Source organism: Choloepus didactylus, chromosome 6 (assembly GCF_015220235.1).
Source record: "Choloepus didactylus isolate mChoDid1 chromosome 6, mChoDid1.pri, whole genome shotgun sequence".
In the NCBI taxonomy this organism is placed as follows: Eukaryota; Metazoa; Chordata; class Mammalia; order Pilosa; family Megalonychidae; genus Choloepus; species Choloepus didactylus.
The window spans coordinates 25,075,820-25,092,128 of record NC_051312.1 but is presented as its reverse complement, the minus strand read 5'-3'; the positions used below and the strand labels follow the sequence as shown (position 1 = coordinate 25,092,128).

Sequence of the window (16,309 nt, the reverse complement as noted above, 5' to 3'; positions counted from 1 at the left end):
TGAGTCAATAGAGAAGGACTGTACTGCACAAAAAGGTATCACTTGCCTCTTCAGTTCTTTCTATGCCATTCCTTCATTCAAGAATTCTCTTAATATCTCCCACTTCAAGTACTAGTGATCACCCACTTTAATCCTTTACTTCCAGTTAATTCCCTTGACTCCTTTCATCATAGGCTCTGTGTTATTTAGGCTTTGGGAAAGGAAAATCCACTCTTATGAACAGGCTTCAGGGAATCATAGTCTGGTAAGCATTTAGGCTACTTTCTTTCTTTCTTTTTTTTTTTTTTTTCTTTTATGCAAGCTGGAAAAGGGGGGAGGAAACATTCAAGTTTTGGTGAAAGAAGAGAAGGAAGGAAATACACATAAAAAAAGATTTTGCTACATGATTTTTCCGCATTAGTTTATAAAAAGAACTGCCTTGTCATTCTAAAATTCTAATAGCCTGTGATCCACCTTTTGTATATCTTCAAATCTCTCATTTACTTGCCATTTTGAAGATTTCTTGTCATATAGAGTATTAACGCATTGCCAAATATAACTAAGATTCATTTTGCTAAAGACCACACAACTTAATGTACTACTTGTTTTTATGACTTTTGTATCATTCAAATTTTTGAGGCCAAATTTCTGTATATTTCCCATCAGCACATTGTATTTGATACACTTGACTTTTCTTAACACCTGGACTTCATAGGAAAAAAAGAGTATCTCTAGTTTCTTCTAAAAACCCCTAGATGTTTTAAAGAAAAATATAATAGAATGTCTATTACTTCTAAGCCAATATTCTTTATGATAATTCAGGTACATTGGTAATAAATCAGAAATCTAAGCTTAAATTACAATTTTTGCAGTGTGTTAGCTTTCTATTGTTACATAACAAATTACCACATAAAGTCTTAAAATGATACCCACTTATTGTCTCACAGTATTCTGAATGGGCTTGGCTGGTTTCTTTCATGGTTGAAATCCAGTTGGGAGTGGGGCTGTGCTCTTACCTGTAGGAACTGGGGAAGAATCACTTCCAAGATTAGTCAAATGGTTGGTAGAATTCAGTTCTATGTGATTTTAGGACTGAAGTTTCCATTTCCTCTCTTGCTGTCAACCAGAGTTCCCTCTCACCTCCCACAGACCACCCTTCAATTTTTTTGGATGCCTTTTCTATCCAGAAAACCAGCAATGGGTTGTCAAATTCTTCTTGTGCTTCTTGTGCTACCAGCTGGAGAAAGCACTCTGCCTTCAAAGCAATCTTTTAATTGAATTACGTGTTTAGTTTGTGCCCAAGAACTTATTGCAATGGAAATGACCAATTCAGTTCATCAGAAGCTTTAAATATGATGGCATTTCTGTTCAGAACATACATGTCAGAGTCAAGTAACCTTTTGTGCAGCACATCCTGATTATTCAATATCCTCTTCAATCTGTGACAAATTTATTGCTTTCTTCCATTAAAACTATAATAAGAGCTAGTGTTAGATCACAAAACAAAGAGCCATGACAAAGCAAATTACAAATTTGAATACACAAAATAACAGGTATTATTGATTTTAGAAGCCATCTTGGAATTTATTCAAATATAATCAGATTTATAAAACTATAAATAGAATCATACATTTTAATGGTGATACTAAAACCAGATTCAGATGTAGATGTAAAAAGAGATACAGGTATTGGTATAAATTTATCTGCAAATATGTATAAATATCTATGTACAGATAAGGACGTGTTTTGTTTCCTTATATCTCCTCATAGAGGAGTGGGGGGCAGAAATGTATCTGCCTAGTTATGGAAATTCATTGAATATAATGCCTAGAGAATGCCATCTACGTATACTTTTAATAAAGTAATTGAAAAAACATTGTGGTAACTACTATTACAAATTAAATAAAAAGAAAACTGCTAGAAAAAATTACATAAAAGTTCACTGAATTACAATACTTGATTATGATTCCTATTTTACTTTGTTTCATTCAATTCATTATGTAATTTATTCTTTTTTAAGTTATATTAAAAGTTAATGAGCTTTTAATTAAATTTAATTATGGGAGTCATATTGAAATATAATGCCCTTAGAAAAGAAATAATATCATATAACATTAAAATCCCCATGGCCATCATTCCCTTTGTTCCCCAGAGATAAACATTTCCTTCCACAACTTTTCCTATTCATTTATGAGAAAACGAGTACTCATAGAAACTACATGACATTCTTTGAGTGGGATTTATTTTTAACATAATAGTTATCACACTTTGATTACCTTCATGTGCCTTATTGTTTGTGCTCAACAATATGTCAGTGATTTATCCATGTTAAATGTGTCAGATCTTACATTTTACATTTCTGCCTTGTTTTCCCAAATACAAATCTATCACATCCTATTTACATTCTATTATTATTAGGAATTTATATCACTTCTATTTTTCAAACAAGCCAATCATGATTGTCCTTTTGATTGCTTTCTGGGGTATTTTCACTAGATGACATGTTGATTCCATAAGCCATCATCAAAATTTTATATGGACGAGGTTTTAATTGCATTTTCATGAAACTGACAAATGATAATATGTATCATTTTTTAAACTTAATTATTTAAAAAAATGATATATATTATTTTAACATATGATTATTGACCAATTTTTATTTCCTTACTCTGGATTGCCTATTGCAGGGTTGTACTCACTAACAAAATTGGGTTATTTATCCATATATTTTTTTAGTTCTAGGAGTTATACATATTTACTCCCTGTTCCAGTTTGCTAAAGCTGCCAGAATGCAAAATACTAGAAATGGATTGGCTTTTAAAATGGGGTTTATTAGTTCACAAATTTACAGTTATAAGGCCATGAAAATGTCCAAATTAAGGCATCCAGAGAAAGATACTTTGACTCTGAAGAAAAGCCAATGGCATCTGGGGTTCCTCTGTCACATGGGAAGGTACATGGTGATGTCTGCTTGCCCTTCTGTTTTCAAAATGTCTCCCTCAGCTTCTCTAAGCATCTGGGTCTGTGCTGGCTCTTTTAAGGATGCCAGTAAACTAACTAAGACCCACCTTGAATGACTGAAGTCACATTGCCATGGAAATAATCTAATCGAAAGGTCCCACCCACAACTGGGTGGATCACAACTTTATAGTAACAGCCTAATCAAAAGATCCCACCCACAATAAGTCTGCACACCCACAAGACTGGATTAAAAGAACATGGTTTTCCTGGGATACATCACAGGTCCAAAGTGGCGCACTCCAATTCTGCCACTTTTTAAAATACTTTGTTCACATGGGATTTTTTCATACAGAACTATTAAATATGTTACATTTTTAAATGAATTTGCTTCATGTGCTTTAAAATTTTTCCCCACCCTAAGGTAAAAATATATTCTAATAATTGTTCCTCCAATATTTTTTTCTAGATTTATTTCATACCTTAGTATTGTTCAACAAACTAGAATATATATTTTTAACTAGCAAGATTAGAGTTTTCTTTTTTTCTTCATTTCCAGATGGAGATTTAAAATCCCACATCGGTTACTGAAACACTAGAAATTCCACATAGGTTAATAATGTCAACTAAAAAATAGAATAAATCACAATTTTTATGTGTGTGTTTATTGACAGCCTTAGAGTTGATCTGCCTATTTCAACATTGCTTTAATTGCCATAGCTTAATAGTAACCTGAAAAGGTATGTCCACCTCTTTGTTCTTTTACAAAGTTAGATTAACTACTCTGGATATCAACTATTCTTGAATTTTAGAATCAGTTTTTCAAATTTCATGAAAATTTTCCCAGGTATTTGATTTTTAACATTGTACGTACAGATTACATTGGGAAGAATTGATATTTGTTATATTACTCCTTCTTAAACATAAAGATTTAATATATCATTACTGGCCTCAGACTTCTTATATCTTTTAGCAAAATTAAAGAAAAGGATACCATTTTCAAGGAATTAAAAAATTTAAAAAAATTATGCCACAGCTCAAGACCATAGCAATTGTACTTTTGCTTGTGTGACAGTGATATTTCCAGAGATTTTGAAAGAAATTAAATAGAAGGTATTAAGTTGGAGTCCTTCAATGGAATTCAAGTCACAAGTCTATGAACTCCCTAAAATCATTCTCAAAATTCCTGTGTATGTCAAATGTTTATTTTTCTAAAACAATTCTATAGGAAACCACACCAAGTAAAAAACATTGGTCAATTACTGTCCAAAATCTTCAGGAGCACACTGACAAATTTTTATCAATGTGTAGGATTAATTTTTTATAAAATTGAGTCTTGAGTTTAGCAAAGTTATGACACATTTTAGATTAGGTAACTACTAGCTGCAGAAAGGAAGTAAGAGATGGAGTATAATAATTTGTACCAGGGAAGATTTTTCTTTTTAACTAGACATTTCTGGGGCTCAGTCCCATGAGTGTGCAATGAACCTGGTGAGGGTTCATTGCATCTACTCAGAGAGATGCAAATTGGTAAAAAATTATCTCTGGATGCAGTTTGTCCCTCCAATTGTGCTACCATAAAAGGAAGTTCCAGGAAGTAGACTACAGTACAAAAATAATGAGGACTCCTGGACTAGAATGGAAAATGAACTTGGAAATAAGGCAAATTACAGGAAGCTGTAACTGTACTGGAAGCCCACACAATGGAGAAACACTTTTCCCCAAAGATCTGCTTTTTGTGCATTGTTTTTCTCTCTCCGTTATTTTTAATGGCATGAAAATATTCTGGAGGCTCTTTCTGAGATTGTCACCCAGGGATCCAATGATAAAATAAGAACCCACTGATGTCTAATGACATTACTGCATTTTCAGGATTTTGCAGGGTGGTAGTCAATGGGAAATACTTAGAATATATAGTGCCCTTTTCCTACCCTTGAAAGATAGAAGATAACCATATTGTTATTTAGGGAAGCCAGAGATTTTAAAAACATTCTTAAGTTATAATATTGAAATTACATCTCAAAACTGACATAAAAAAAAGTGATTCATCTTTTCTGTTACTTTATTTCTGGGAGCCTGTGTACAAAGGCAATAGATCACATGATCTTGTCCCTTCCTGTTCTAATATTCTGAAACTTACTTATGCTTCATGATCCCAGACATAGTGGGCATGATTGTCTTTTTATTGGGGTAAATTTTAAAGACTGTACAGTTTGGTGGTCATTCTCCACTTTAGGAAGCAGATATTTTGACTGAGACATTTCTCACAGATAGAACAGCTCCTAAGCATTTCTAGTTTTGGAGGTTTCTTTTATTACAAAAAATAATAAAACAATGTCAAACAAGTTACAAGTCTTGTGTATCTTAATACTTTACATTGATTAAATTATGCTTCCATATAATACCATGCAATACAGCTATACTATTCACAGTATAATTATGGAAGTTATGAATATATGCATACTGTTGTTAACCCTTTGCATCCTATCAGTGGTGTACTCCAATAATTAGAATTTTAAGTTAGATGGTTAATATACTTTCAATCTTGTAAATGTACTTCTATGACTGTATTTATAACCTCATTTTAAATGTATTCATGAGGATACAGTTGATGCTCTTTATAATGTGCAGTATGGAAAATCTCCCCCTTCCTCCCCATGAAAGGCCATAAACTTAAGAAGGTACATAGCTGAAGAGATGAACATTTATGGAAAATGAACTTGTAAATAAGGTAAATTACAATTTGTTTATCCTCATTTCCTAGCATACAAATTGCTTCTGAGGGTTTTTTTCACCATTCAAACTATTTAAAACTGTTTTCCCTCCACTCAGGCAGGCCTTCACAAGGGAGAAATACATTATTTTGGAGTAAGAAATTAGTTGGACTGCCTGAAACTGGGATATAGGCCAGTCTCACCTTTTGTGTATGAAGGGTTTCTTTCAACTGCACAAGAATCCTCAAGCCGTGTGAACTGGAGGGGACCTTCGAGATCTTCTAGTGTCATCCACTGCCACAACAGATAGGGAGAACATAACTGAGGCCCAGAAAGTGGGTAAAAGTTTACCAAGCTTGCAAATGTGAGAGAATCAAAACAAAAATTTTCTGGTGTTCCTTCCTCTACACCACACTATCCATTAAACAAATTAATTCTATACATTTGTGTTCTATTATCCCATGTGAAACAGAAAGACAAGTTTTAAGGTCAGAAGTCCATTTGCAGAAATTAGCTATAAGTAATGAAGATTACAACAACAGTTTTTCCCTTCCTAAAATTCCACATGCATACTATTTGAAAAACTAAGGAACTTAGAACCCTAAGAAGGGGAACATAAAGGACGAAGTATATTGAAAATGAAACAAGAAAGAAAATAGCAGATATGTCAGAGTCTAGTTTTGATGTTGGTGTCATGGCAATTAACTCTTAGTGGGATTATCTAACACATGACAGTAAAAAATAAATGGTGATGTCTAAAGCTGAATGAACAAGTGTTTAATTTTGGTTTTTATTTTAAGATGTCTGTTGTAGGCCATATTTTCCAGTAATTAATTAAATTAGCTGATTGTAAAAATTCCCTATTTGTTTTACCTGAAAGGAGACAGGCCTTTCAGGAGTCTATTTGAACATGGCTTTTGTTAACCCTCTTCCAACAAACTTATTAACAAAGGAGGGTGAAAGGAATCTACCCAAGCATGGTTAATATTATGTTGACCTCTTCCTATATGTTATCCATGGAAGAAATAGTGGAAGGGAGGCTGGATGCACACTTAGATATTTAGAATTTGGCCTTTTGTGTATAATAAATGTTATGTGCTCGTGTTCATTCTCTACAGCTTGACTTTTTTCCACTGTCCCTTGCAAACTGCCTCACACTAAATAAATGGGAAGCTTTGTAAATTCAGGAATATGTTTCAAAAACCCACTTCCATGATTTGACCATGCCATTCTTGGAACATTCAGCTCAATAAAACTGTGTAATAAGACATTCCAAAACTCATGACTTATTCAACAAGCATTTAATTCTTGCCCATGTGTCTGTGGATTAGCTGGAGTTCCCCTGATCCAGGTTGGGCATGGCTGGGCTTGATCAGAGTCCTCAGGTGGGAGTCAGGTATATCCAGGTAACTCTCATTACTCTGGTGCATCAAAGAAAAGTGTTATCTTATTCTTTGCAGATCATATTGTATTCAAAGCCAGTCACCATGCAAGAATTGGACACATCAGAATACTGACAAAATGAAGCATGCCCACTCATGTACTATGAAAAAAAATGGTTAATTTATGGAGACCCTGGTGTGAGAGAAATGTTTTAATCTCCTGGATATGTTTAAATGAATAAAAGGGGACTCAGATGGAAGAATATGAAGGTTATCTTTGCACATGCAATTGAGTGTGGCATGAAAATGTGATTAAAATATATTATGCACCAGAGGACAGAATTATAACCATTAGCTAGAAAATCAGGGAGACATATTTTCATTGTTTTGCAATATGAAATAAATTTCATCATTTATTTTCATCAAAGAAGTTATCTTTTTCACAAATTCACATCCTCCAACTTGTGGCAGCAAGGTTAGGAAGCTAACAATCTGTCAGTCAACATTATAATCATAAACCTATGGAATAAATTGCTGTTGTTGACAAGACTTGCCTCTTTGAAACTTGGGGGAGTCTGAATTCTCATCTTTCTTGGTCATCTCTGTCCAAAGAACCAAGAGGACACTCTCTGAGCTCCTCTGCTAGGGATTGACTCAGGAACATTTGTGAATAGGAATAAGTTTATAAAGTGATTGGTGGAAACTTGAGGACTATTTCACATACGCCCTTTCCCAGCTTTAGAGAATAATGAATATGTCAGGTTTTCCCTTCTTAGAGACCTCAGACCAGCCATATCACTAATATTATCCCATTATATTCAAACATTTAGTGCTAAGGCAAATAGGAAAGGGTATTGTGGAAAAACTATCCCATCAATAATGCATACTTATTTCAGTTTTCTTAATCTGTTCAGTCTTAGCTCTCTTTGTGTTGGTAGGCAGAGCTAAGGGGAGTATATAAGCAAAATAATGATCTTTGGATTCCACTGAGTTACAGACCTCTTAAGCTCTAAGAACATCAAATATCTAGTCCCAGTGTTTCCAAATTCAAGTTTCCTGAGCTTCATAAAAATCTGTAGAGTAGCTTTTTAAAAATACCAATTTTTTTGTATGCTTTTCAACCTGGCCTTCTGAATCAGAATCTCTTGGAGTAGGTTCTGTTATCTGTTCAAAAACCTCCCAAGGTCCACTCCAATTACTGACCAAGCACTACTCTAGTCTTCATTTTAAAACTGAGGAAAGGGAGGCCCTTAGACACCAGTGCTGGGACAATAACCGTGGATTTGCATGATCCCGGGTCAACGGATTTGATTTCTTAATTATACCTTCAAACCCAGATTTCTTGCTGCTTTTCACCTTTCCTATTGTTTGGCAACATCAGCAGCATTTCTTAAGCCTTAACTATATGTAGCCTTTAATTTGAGTAATATTTACACACATATACACTGACACGTGCATGCACACACATGCACACACACCACAACTATAAACATATATACAGTAATTGGATAATCTGATTGGTGAAAAAGGCAATGGGATAATGGTGGTGGAAGGGTTATCAGTGATGTGTTCACCTGTTACAGGAAAAAAAGCCCAAGTTGTGTCTCATGGTGAAGGAAAAACATATCACTGAGGCAAGTTTCAGTTCAAATGAGAAAGGCATATGTTTCTGTCTCCAAAATGAGTCTCCCTGGAATTCACAGTTGTAAATCCTGCTTATGTAAGTCAAAAAAGCAGTGAGAAATGGCTCAGTGTATGTATTAAAGATGTTTGTTTCAAATATTGGAGGAAATATGGTTTCTCAACTATGGAACACAGTAAACTGAGTCTATCCTTTTGATTTGAGACACCGTCACCTATTTTCAGCGCTGTTTTTATTCAGTATCTTCAATTTTTTCCTTTGATGGTTTGAAGCTGTATATATCCCAGAGAAAGTATATTCTTAAAGTTAATTCATTCCTGTTGGTGTGGACCCATTGTAAATAGGATCTATTGGTGAACAGAATTTTAACTCAAGTTAAGATGTGACCCATCTCATCCATAGTGAATCCTAATCCTCCTATGAAAATCATAAAAGAGAGAGAAAGCCATGGAAGCAAAAAACTAAAAGCAATGAAACCCAGAAGAGAAGGGAGGGAATGGAAGATGCCACCATGTGCCTTGCCATGTGGCTGAGGAATCCATGATTATCGGTAGGCCAGTCGTCAGGAAGAAAACATTGCCTGATGATGCTTTGATTTGGACATTTTTCTCAGCCTCAAAGCAATCTTGTACGCTAATAAATTTCCACTGTCAATAACAACACATTTTATGGTAGCTGCTTCTCATAGCCTAGTAAACTAGAATGGTCACTTTATATAAATAGGTACTGCTGGCTACAGAGTACAGGTAAATATTGGAATCCAGTTAACAGAACACTACCTTATTCTTGTAAAATAAGCTTTTATTTAATTTTATCCTCCCCAAAACTCTGCAAGGTTTTTATTATTGTCTTTGTTGTGCAGGTAAGTTAACCAAAGCTGAGAAAATTTAATGTCATCCAGCCTAGGGTATCATTACTTCCAACTATTTACTATTAGCCTCTCACAAAAACTTTTCTGCCCCACAGTTTCTTCATTGCATTCTTTACTTCTGCATTTCTCAGTGTATAAATCAGGGGAATTAACATGGGGGTGATAATGGTGTAAAAGACAACCACCATCTTATCCTCTGAAAAGGTAGTATCAGGGCGCATGTACATAATAGTGCAGGGACCGAAAAAGAATATGACCACAGCAATGTGGGAGCCACAGGTAGACAGAGCTTTGCACCTGCCTGCTGCTGACTGCTTTCTCAGGGACATCAGGATGACAGTATAGGAGATTAACAAGATAACACAGCCTCCCAAGGGCAACAGTCCCACTGTTAGCTGTCACAACAACACCAACATATGTGTCTGTGCAGGTAAGTTTCAGCAGAAGATGGACATCACAAAAGTAGTGATCGATCTCACTGGGTCCACAAAAGGGTAGATGGACCACTAGAGACACTGGGATAATGGAGTGTATGAACCCACCTATCCAGATCTCCAACAATATATTATTGCATCTGTTCCGGTCCATGATGGTCATATAGTGTAGGGGTTTCCAGATAGCCACATAACGATCATAGGCCACTGCAAAAAGAATGGAGATCTCAGTGCAACCAAAGAAATGTACCCCAAAGAGTTGCAACACACACCCCCCACAGGAGACAGCTTTAGTCTTGGCTAATAGGTCAATAATCATCTTGGGAGCTGTCACTGAGGAGTAACAAATGTCCACAAAAGACAAATAGCTGAGGAAAAGTACATAGGAGACTTGAAAAGGTTGCTAGTGCAAACTGTCAGCAAGATGAGGAGGTTTCCCAGAAGAATGGCTGTATAGAAGAAAGAAAACACCACAAAACAAACTTCTTCAACCTCTGGATTCTGAGAAAGGCCCCAGAAAATGAATTCAGTTACATTGTTTATTTTTTCCATGGAATAAATACAGCAGGGCAAATTCCCAAAAGACAATTAAATTATCTGAAAGAAAAACATGAAAAGACCAACCACCTTATTCCTCATGCAGAACACATAGCTATTCAAAGCAGTTGACAGTGGAAAATGTATATTTACTGCTGCTTGACACAAATACTCAAAGATTTAAAGTACATGTATTCTGATCATCTTACCTCCATTCAAAAGACAATTCATTTTCTTCAGATAAGGAAATGAAGTCCAGGGAGAGAAAGTGAACCGTCTAAGTCACTCACCTAACGGTCCCACCTCCCTCACCTTTTTTAAAGTTTATTCATCTGTTTCTTTCCTCAATATTTATTTTGTTTGTATTCTATAACAGACTTAACATAATATGAAACAAACTCATGTTTGGGGATATGGTAATATTTCTATATCTGGAAAAAAAAACTCTTGTTTTACACAGAAAGGAGGACATATGCCCTTGTTTTCCCTTCTGAACACAGCCATGACTCACCACTGCATTCATCAGTGAGACTCAGCTAGTTGAGACTGACTGACTTCTGCAGGTTCTCCTCCTTATGAAACACAGATTTTTGTGTACATTAGATTATGCTCCCTACTTGATCTCAAGATTTTTACTGTCAGAAGGTTGTAGAGTATAGTAAAAAATAACCAAAATTATACAAACCAAAATTATATAAACCTGATTAACTGGGCTGTAATCTTGGTTGAATAATTTAAATTCATGGGGCTTTTGTTTCCCTGTGTGTGAAATGAGAGATTTGCTTTCACTATCTTTTCTATCATCCTAAGAGTTATTTATATCATGATATTAAATCACTTGTCAGACTGTAAATAATCATATAATTCTCATAAAAATGTAAAGACAAGATTAGATAAAGCAATAAGAGAATGCTGTTGGAGACAAAGCAATATCTGTTTGATCTGAAAGATGGGGAAATAATGTAATTTCTCCAGCTTCAAATTGTGAGTATTTCAGAATTTTCCAGCTTTATTTTACTTTGGTCTTTTAATCATTTGTCTGTTGACTTAAAAAAAGAAGGATAATGCTACTCTTGAACCTCACTACTCCTTCATGCATTCTTCTAACCCTTCTACCTTCATGCTAGCTTATATTAGTTCTACCAGTTTGGATGTATTAAATTTCTAGAAGAGGTCATCACTGAAAGATAATTTAAATGGGTCTAGGAAAATTCAGTGGTGGTATTTCAAGTACTCTTGGTGGGGTCACTGGAGTGTCTGGGTGGGAATAGTCTGTGGAATAGTTTTGACTAAAGGCAATTTCATGGTGGTTCCTCAAATCAAGCTATAGATGTAAATGATTCTTCTAATTATACAATAGGCTGCAATTATACAACATTTTTGATAACTAGGAATTTTACTCACTTGTAGGCACATCTCTTCAACATCCCTGTTAAATTCAGTGGCCATAGCTGTTACTGAATTCTGCCCTCAGCTACCCGTTTGCAGCAGCCCTATGCCTGCAGTTCCAGCTTTGGGGAAACTATGTGGCTGTTTGTCCTGTCTATAAATTAGAGTGGGTGGAGGCTTCTATTATGCAATGAATAATAATAATAATCATCATACTGAAAACATAATAATTCAGATTTAGAGCTCAAGCACATCCCTCTTCTTTTACATGCTGAATCCCCTTTGGTTTTTCCTTCTGAATTAAAAAAAAAAAAAAATACTATTCCCCACTGAGAGAGAACTTCATTTTAAGAAAGCTAAAATCATAGCAGTTTGACATCTGTGAATTTTGTTGTTTGAATTTCATTGGTCAGAAACTTAGTATTTGTGAACTGGATTGAATTGTGACACCATTGTCCACACCTCAAGGTCCTAGAGGAGTCTTGCCTCCTCCTTGAATCAAGATACAATTCAAAGGATTCCTTCTTCCCTTTCTGATCTCATCAGATCTGATGCAGCCTCACTTTCCTTTAAAAGATCAAGTTTATGATCGGCATTGCCTTCTTCACATGCATGTTATTCTATTTCATACTCAAGAACAGATAAACTTTTTTTATCTTATTAGCATCTTCTTAATAATTTTACTCTCCTCTTTATTCTGAGAATAGTATCTTGCAAATGTATTACACAGCTCAAAATATAGCAGTTTATTGAATTCCCCCTTTTTCCATAAAACATTTCTATAGATAAATTAATTTTTAGGAGAAAAACATCTCACCAGTATTTTCCAGGGTTTCAGTTTTGCTTTATTTTCATATTTCTTCCTAAGATAATTTGAGAGCAGCTGACCAAAATAAAATTAGGAATGCTGCCTAAATCATTGCTTTGTGAGCAGTTAGTGCCAGAGAATCTCTTACTCCACAAGCCCAGGGGCTATTTGGACTTGTCTTTGTTGGTCCTTATTTTCTCTCTCACTTACTGAGATCTACCATTTCACAGGATCTTTGATGATAAATCTTTTCTTACTTCTTGAAGGACTATTTAAAGAGAATGATGCAAAATGATGCCAAAGTCCCCCTTCATGGACAGAACCACGTCACAGGTTTAAAATGAGCTTTCATCATTTTTTGTCTTTTCAATTTAAAAAAATAAGAATGTATCCTTTCTGTGATATTTAAAATCCAATCAATTCTCACATTAAGGTCTTTAATACCAATCTAAAACATTTACAATACAGATATGTGATTTATATGATTGTTTTATATTGCATATCTTACACATTAAGCTAATGTAGGAAACCACAATTTCTCTTTTCGGGATATTTAGGTGTTGAATTTGAATAGTTTAACTCCTTTAAAAAGTTCTATTTGATTCGAAAAGTAGTGCTCCTGGGGTTCACTGCCTTTTTTCTTAATTGAGTCTCTGTTAATTTCTGGAGAAAGAAATAGGAAGATATTTCTTTCCAGTCAATACCTGGGATTCATTACAGTATAAGCTTTCATTCCTCCTTTTAATTTTCTAGAGTAAACCATAAAAGTTAATTGTGATCTTCTACATTCCTTTCCTGTTACTATTCTTTCTTTTTCCCTTATTCTGGCTTTTCTTCTTTTTCCATTCCTACCCTCATCGTCCCTTCTTCTTTTATCACACAATGCTAAAAACATCATAAAACTAGATGATGTTCACAATCACTGTCTGAGGTTAGTAGAGAAAATGAGTGAAGAATAAAGGTCAACAAGTGAAGGAGCAGTTTGTGATCAGGGTAGTAGAAACACACAACTTGATTTAGTGACTGTATTCATTTCCTATTGTTGCTAAAATAAAATACCATAAACAGTCATTTAAAACAACACAAAAGTATCCTCTTATAGTTCTGGTGGTCAGAAGTCCAAAATAGGTCTCACAGTGCTAAAATCAAGGTGCTGACAGGGCAGTGTTTCTTCTGAAAGCTCTGGGGAGAATCCATTTCCTTGCTTTTTCCTCCTAGAGGCCATGCGCATTCCTTCATTCATATCTCCTTCCTACATTTCCAAAGCCAGCAGCCTAGCATCTTTAAATCTCTCCCTGATTCTGCCCTTCTCTTTAGCTTTCCTCTTCCACTTTAAAGAACTATTGTGATTATATTGTGCCCACCTGGGCAATCCAGGATAGTCTCCCTATTTTAAAGTTATCAGATAAGCAACCTTAATTTCTCCTTGTCATGTAACATAGCACATTCACAGGTTCCAAGGATTAGGACGTGGAAATCTTTCTGAGCAATTATTCTGTTTACTACACTTGGTCAATTAGTTGATTGAGTGGCAAATTTAGTCTGATTTCTTTTTCCCCACATTACAAATTGTTCTTTCAGACCTACAAGATTGTTGAAAATATGTTTTGGAAAACTGCTAGACCCTACATGTAAATAATTGATTATTAATGTTTATATCTTATATAGTAGGTAGGATTAGGAGCAAGAGAGGGGTATCAGATGAGAATAATCTTCTCAAGGAAGGAAAAAGATAATTATTTGCCATGTGCATGGGTGGAAAATATGTATTTTCTAATGATATTGGGTCTTGCTAGAAGGCAAGATCCCTTCTAGGAATGTTGAAAGTATAGGTTATATATTTACATCTTTCAGAACCTAAAATAAATCTAGCTTAGATTTATTTATAGTAAAACCCAAACCTTTTTATTGTTTGTTTTGGCCTTCCTAGAGACTATGTTCAAAACTGGTAATTTCCGTATTTATTGATATGAACATTTCCATGAAGGTGTTATGCATAAAAAAGAAAGAAAAGAAAAAAAGAAATAAAATGTTTAGATATATAAATATAAAATAATTAAAATGTATCCTGTGGAACACAGCTAAAGCCTTTTAATGAAGAGTCCTCATCATGTGTAACAGCATTTAAATGAATCCTTGGAGATGTAGAATATTTCTCATTTTAAAAAATAATTTTTCACATAGAAAACATTCTGGGTATTCTTTAACAATATTTGTATATCACATTATGGTAAACTGTAGGGGATTTGAGGGTATCAAGAAGTGACTTAATAAAAAGGTTTATTTATGCTGTATAATGAATTTGTATAAAACTTCGAACAAAATAGTTTCAAACACGGTAAAGGAAAAACTGAGCTTTGTTTTTAATGTCTGTTTTGGTAGCTGATACCATTACTGTAGTGGCTTGGAGCTATGTACCCCAAAAAAACATGTTCTTAAACTTAATCCATTCCTATGGGTATGAACCCATGTAAATAGGACTTAGTGATGAGTTTACTTCAGTTAAATTGTGGCCCAGTTCAATCATGATGGGACTTAATCCTTTTATTGAAGGCCTTATTGAGAAGTTTACAAAGAGAGAGACTGAAAGGGAACAGCAAGAGGCTGGAAAACAAAGTAAAAAGGACAAGAAAGAAGTCAGGAGAGGCTGCCACATATACTGTCACGTGACCTAAAAGCCAAGGACCAAGGATCCCAGTGGCCAGGCCTAGAATGCCACAGTCTTAAAGGAGAACACATCACCTTGATGACGCCTTGATTATTGACTTCTAGCTTCAAAACTGTGAGCCAAAACATTCCGGTTGTTTAAGCCAACCCACTGCAGGGTTAGCAGACAGGAAATGAAAACAATTACCCTCATTTTTTAACTCTTTATGTTGACATAATTTCATTCTTACATAAAAATTGCAAGCATAGTAGAAGTAACTCCCATACCATCTTTTACTCAGATTCACCGATTGTCTATAGTTCATTTCACTTTGTTCTTTTTCTTCCTTCCTTCCTTCTTTCATTCATTCTTTCCATCTTTCTTTCCCTCTTTCCTTTCTTCCCTTCCATGTATAAATAGAGTTGTATTTTTTTTTCTGAACCATTTGAAGGTAAATTCATGGCATTGTGCCTTTTTACCCCTATACTCTCCCATTTGTATCATCTAAGAATAAAACATTCTCCCAAATAACTACTATAAAATTATATCTTACAGGTCGATGGTCACCATGGCAGCGGCTGTCTTGGTTTGGCTGGGTCTCGGGTCTGTCAAGGAGGTTTGGATTCAGTTCTGCTCCTTCAAGAAGAACGTGGAGTCGACGAGGACCTTTCTCCAGGCAGTGAAGAGCGAGAAGGTCCGCGCCACCAACCTCAGCTGCTCGGTGATTGCGCACATGAGGCACAACAGCTCCACACTCTGCGTGGACGTGCTGTTCCGAGACAGGCGCCGCCTGATTATGAGCGGCGCCCAGCTTACCGCCCAGGAAATGCTCACTGCCTTTGCCTCCCACATCCAGGCCGGGGCCGCGGCGGGGAGCCGGGACAAGCCTGGCGCTGGTATCGGCCGGGGCTGACGGCGCGAACGAGGCCAACAGGCAGACTTTAGCCT

The 16,309-nt window shown here is 35.5% G+C and overlaps 1 protein-coding gene and 1 pseudogene across 1 annotated transcript; one reads left to right on the top strand and one right to left on the bottom strand.

Moving 5' to 3' along the window:
* Window positions 1-9,608: 9,608 nt before the first annotated feature.
* On the bottom strand, window positions 9,609-10,532 carry LOC119536751 (annotated as a pseudogene).
* A 5,388-nt stretch (window positions 10,533-15,920) lies between these two features.
* On the top strand, window positions 15,921-16,274 carry LOC119536750 (39S ribosomal protein L53, mitochondrial-like). Its single transcript, XM_037839524.1, has one exon. It carries the CDS (start codon window positions 15,921-15,923, stop codon window positions 16,272-16,274), a length of 354 nt encoding a protein of 117 aa, XP_037695452.1.
* Window positions 16,275-16,309: the final 35 nt, after the last annotated feature.